At 45.4% G+C, this 2,500-nt stretch overlaps 2 protein-coding genes and 1 long non-coding RNA gene across 8 annotated transcripts in view; 1 reads left to right on the top strand and 2 right to left on the bottom strand.

Moving 5' to 3' along the window:
- Window positions 1-939, bottom strand: part of LOC128601847 (RNA exonuclease 5-like) — a 9,013-nt gene extending 8,074 nt beyond the window's left edge. Inside the window, exons 1-4 of the mRNA XM_053615242.1 lie at window positions 772-939; window positions 456-573; window positions 255-365; window positions 35-123 (exon numbers count right to left, since the gene is read on the bottom strand). Of these exons, the coding sequence (XP_053471217.1) occupies window positions 35-123; window positions 255-365; window positions 456-573; window positions 772-939 (486 nt within the window). The remainder of the gene's footprint in view (window positions 1-34; window positions 124-254; window positions 366-455; window positions 574-771) is intronic.
- Window positions 940-1,021: 82 nt separating this feature from the next.
- LOC128602518 (uncharacterized) lies at window positions 1,022-1,462 on the bottom strand. Its single transcript, XR_008384847.1, has 3 exons — window positions 1,384-1,462; window positions 1,219-1,277; window positions 1,022-1,145 (listed from the first exon to the last, which is right to left on the bottom strand). It is a non-coding gene; the product is annotated as an uncharacterized LOC128602518 (long non-coding RNA).
- The window catches only part of eri2 (ERI1 exoribonuclease family member 2), a 6,233-nt gene continuing 4,772 nt past the window's right edge, over window positions 1,040-2,500 (top strand). For 3 of the 6 annotated variants that reach the window (XM_053616294.1, XM_053616298.1, XM_053616299.1), the window contains exons 1-3: window positions 1,040-1,176; window positions 2,225-2,339; window positions 2,449-2,500. The exon at window positions 2,449-2,500 is cut by the window's right edge and continues 4 nt beyond it. In XM_053616294.1, the coding sequence (XP_053472269.1) occupies window positions 2,482-2,500 (19 nt within the window). In that variant the 5' untranslated portion in view covers window positions 1,040-1,176; window positions 2,225-2,339; window positions 2,449-2,481. Of the gene's footprint in view, window positions 1,177-1,433; window positions 1,594-2,224; window positions 2,352-2,429 lie in introns of those variants that run through there. The other 3 variants (XM_053616296.1, XM_053616295.1, XM_053616297.1) reach the window with 3 other exon arrangements.

Genomic DNA, 2,500 nt, shown 5'->3' on the forward strand with positions numbered 1-2,500 from the left:
TTATGGGTAGTATAGCTTCTCCTCCATGTCTCACCATCTCACAGTCCAGACCATACAGAGGGCTGCTGTCGGTCACATGATCATCAGCCTGCGTACAGACAAACGACTCGAAGCCCCGCCCACCTGTGCAGAAGATACAGGGAAATGTGCTTTACTGCAAGTTAGTGTCAATAATTATTAATAATAGAAATGATCATTTCTTTATTATTATTATTATTATTATTATTATTATTATTATTAATAGTTTCTCTCACCTTTCACAGGGAAGTTCTTCTTAATCCTCTCCTGCTCAGTCAGCAGGTAGCTGCTCATCCCTTTCTTCTTCACACCGTAGCGCTGAACCACGGGGTGATACCACACGTCAGCTAACACACACACACACACACACACACACACACACACACAAACTCAGTGTGCTTAAATACAAAATTAAACTCCAGTGTGATTGAACAGACCTGTAGGGGGCACTGTGTGGAACGCTGAACTAGACAAGGCCGAGGGGTCAGGAGCTGAGAGGTCACAGCTGAAGAGTTCGGACAGGAGGTCGCCTGAGGAGGGCGCTAGGGTACATCTCTGTGAGAGGGTAACAAAAAACAAAATGGCATCATCAGAGAGCGTCAGCCAATCCCACGCAGTCGTGGGCTGTGTCCTAAACCACAGTCTTATCCAGTGTTTATCCAGGAGGCACCCAAGAAAGCTAGGACTGGATCAAGTTTTCAGTTACCATGAAAACAGGCTGCTTTTGTCTGGAGCGTGACTTAGTGCACTTACAGTAGTGTACTTGGAGCGGAGGTGTTTGAACTGAGAGTAGTGTGAGTAGAAGTGGAGCTGGGCCACGCCCTCGAACACGGCCACGTGCACCCTCTCCACCCTGTCCTCCTGATGGAGACGACACCAACTGCACCAACACATACACACACACACCATTTTATACACCATGTCGTGCACTTGTGTAGAGCTTAGGGAACTGATCTGTGTGTGTGTGTGTGTGTGTGTGTGTGTGTGAGTGAGAGAGAAAGACCTGGGTTTCTTCACATCAGGTGTTTCCTCAGCATGACATACTGCAGTAACTCGGACACGTCCCTCACGCTGATCCTGTCGCAGAGCTGATCATCAGGACGAGAGAGACGGGGCGTGTCCTCATCCTGCAGACGTCACAGGGTTAGGGCTCATGGGGTTAGTGCACTTGAAGGGGGAGTGACAGAAATGATCACTAACCTGTAGGAGTTCAACATGTTCTCCATTCACCTTCAACTTCTTACACACCGCATCACACACTGAGAGAGAGAGAGAAGTTTAGACAGACATGTAGTCAAAAGGACAGACAGATGGACAGACAGATCTGTAGACAGACATATTTTGGAATGATATAATTTTACATACAGGATGCAGAGGAGTCTCGTTTCTGTTTAAAGCCCATCACTTCCTCCATGACTTACAGACACTGTTACCTAGGAGACAGACAGATAGACAGGCAGACAGACAGGTAAACAGACAGACAGGCAGGCAGGCAGGCAAGCAGACAGAGAGACAGACAGGTAGGCAGGCAAGCAGACAGACCGGCAGACAGGTAAACAGGCAGACAACAGACAGGTAAGCAGACAGATAAATGGGCAGATAGACAGACAGGCAGACAAGCATTTAGGCAGACAGACAGACAGGTAAGCAGACAGGCAGACAGCCGGGTAAACAGGTAGGCAGACAGACAGGTAAACAGACAGACAAGCAGACAGGTAGACAGACAGGTAAACAGACAGACAGGTAGGCAGACAAAGTAACTTGTAAAAAAGTTGTATTATGCAGTAGATTACACATCAGTTGAATTGTATTCCCTTTACAGTGAATATACTACACATCTCAAATCACACACACTGCACTAACCCTAACAGTGTTCACTATCTAGTGTGTTAGTGTTGGTTCTGTTAGTGTAAATACAACTAACCCTAACAGTGTTCACTATCTAGTGTGTTAGTGTTGGTTCTGTTAGTGTAAATACAACTAACCCTAACAGTGTTCACTATCTAGTGTGTTAGTGTAAATACACTCCCTTACACATCACATCAACAACTGACCACATAAACAGCGCGCGACCAAAACATCATACGAGTTTAATTTCACTTGTATTTAATTAAACACACAGTGTGTTAATAATGCGGCAGAAACTCACCGGGGTGTGTGTGTGTGTGTGTGTGTGTGTATCCGTGTGTATCCATCCATTACTCAGCCTGAACAGACCTACACAGCCGAGCTCAGAGCACCAGAACCGGAAGTGACGCAGTGCGGAAGTGGAGCGTTTAAACCCTTCCCCGGGACTCCGGGTGTGTTACAGCTATGCGGCGGTGAGATTAAAAGTATAATGTTTATATCTTTAAAGTTTTAATGGTTTAAATGTTTAATGGAAGTGTTTATAAATAAATTGTGTGATGAAGTATTTATTATATATTTAAGAATTACGAAGAGCCACGACTGAGACTGGACACCATGTCAACAAAGAAACTGG

This window comes from Ictalurus furcatus, chromosome 26 (genome assembly GCF_023375685.1).
Source record: "Ictalurus furcatus strain D&B chromosome 26, Billie_1.0, whole genome shotgun sequence".
Lineage (NCBI taxonomy): Eukaryota > Metazoa > Chordata > Actinopteri > Siluriformes > Ictaluridae > Ictalurus > Ictalurus furcatus.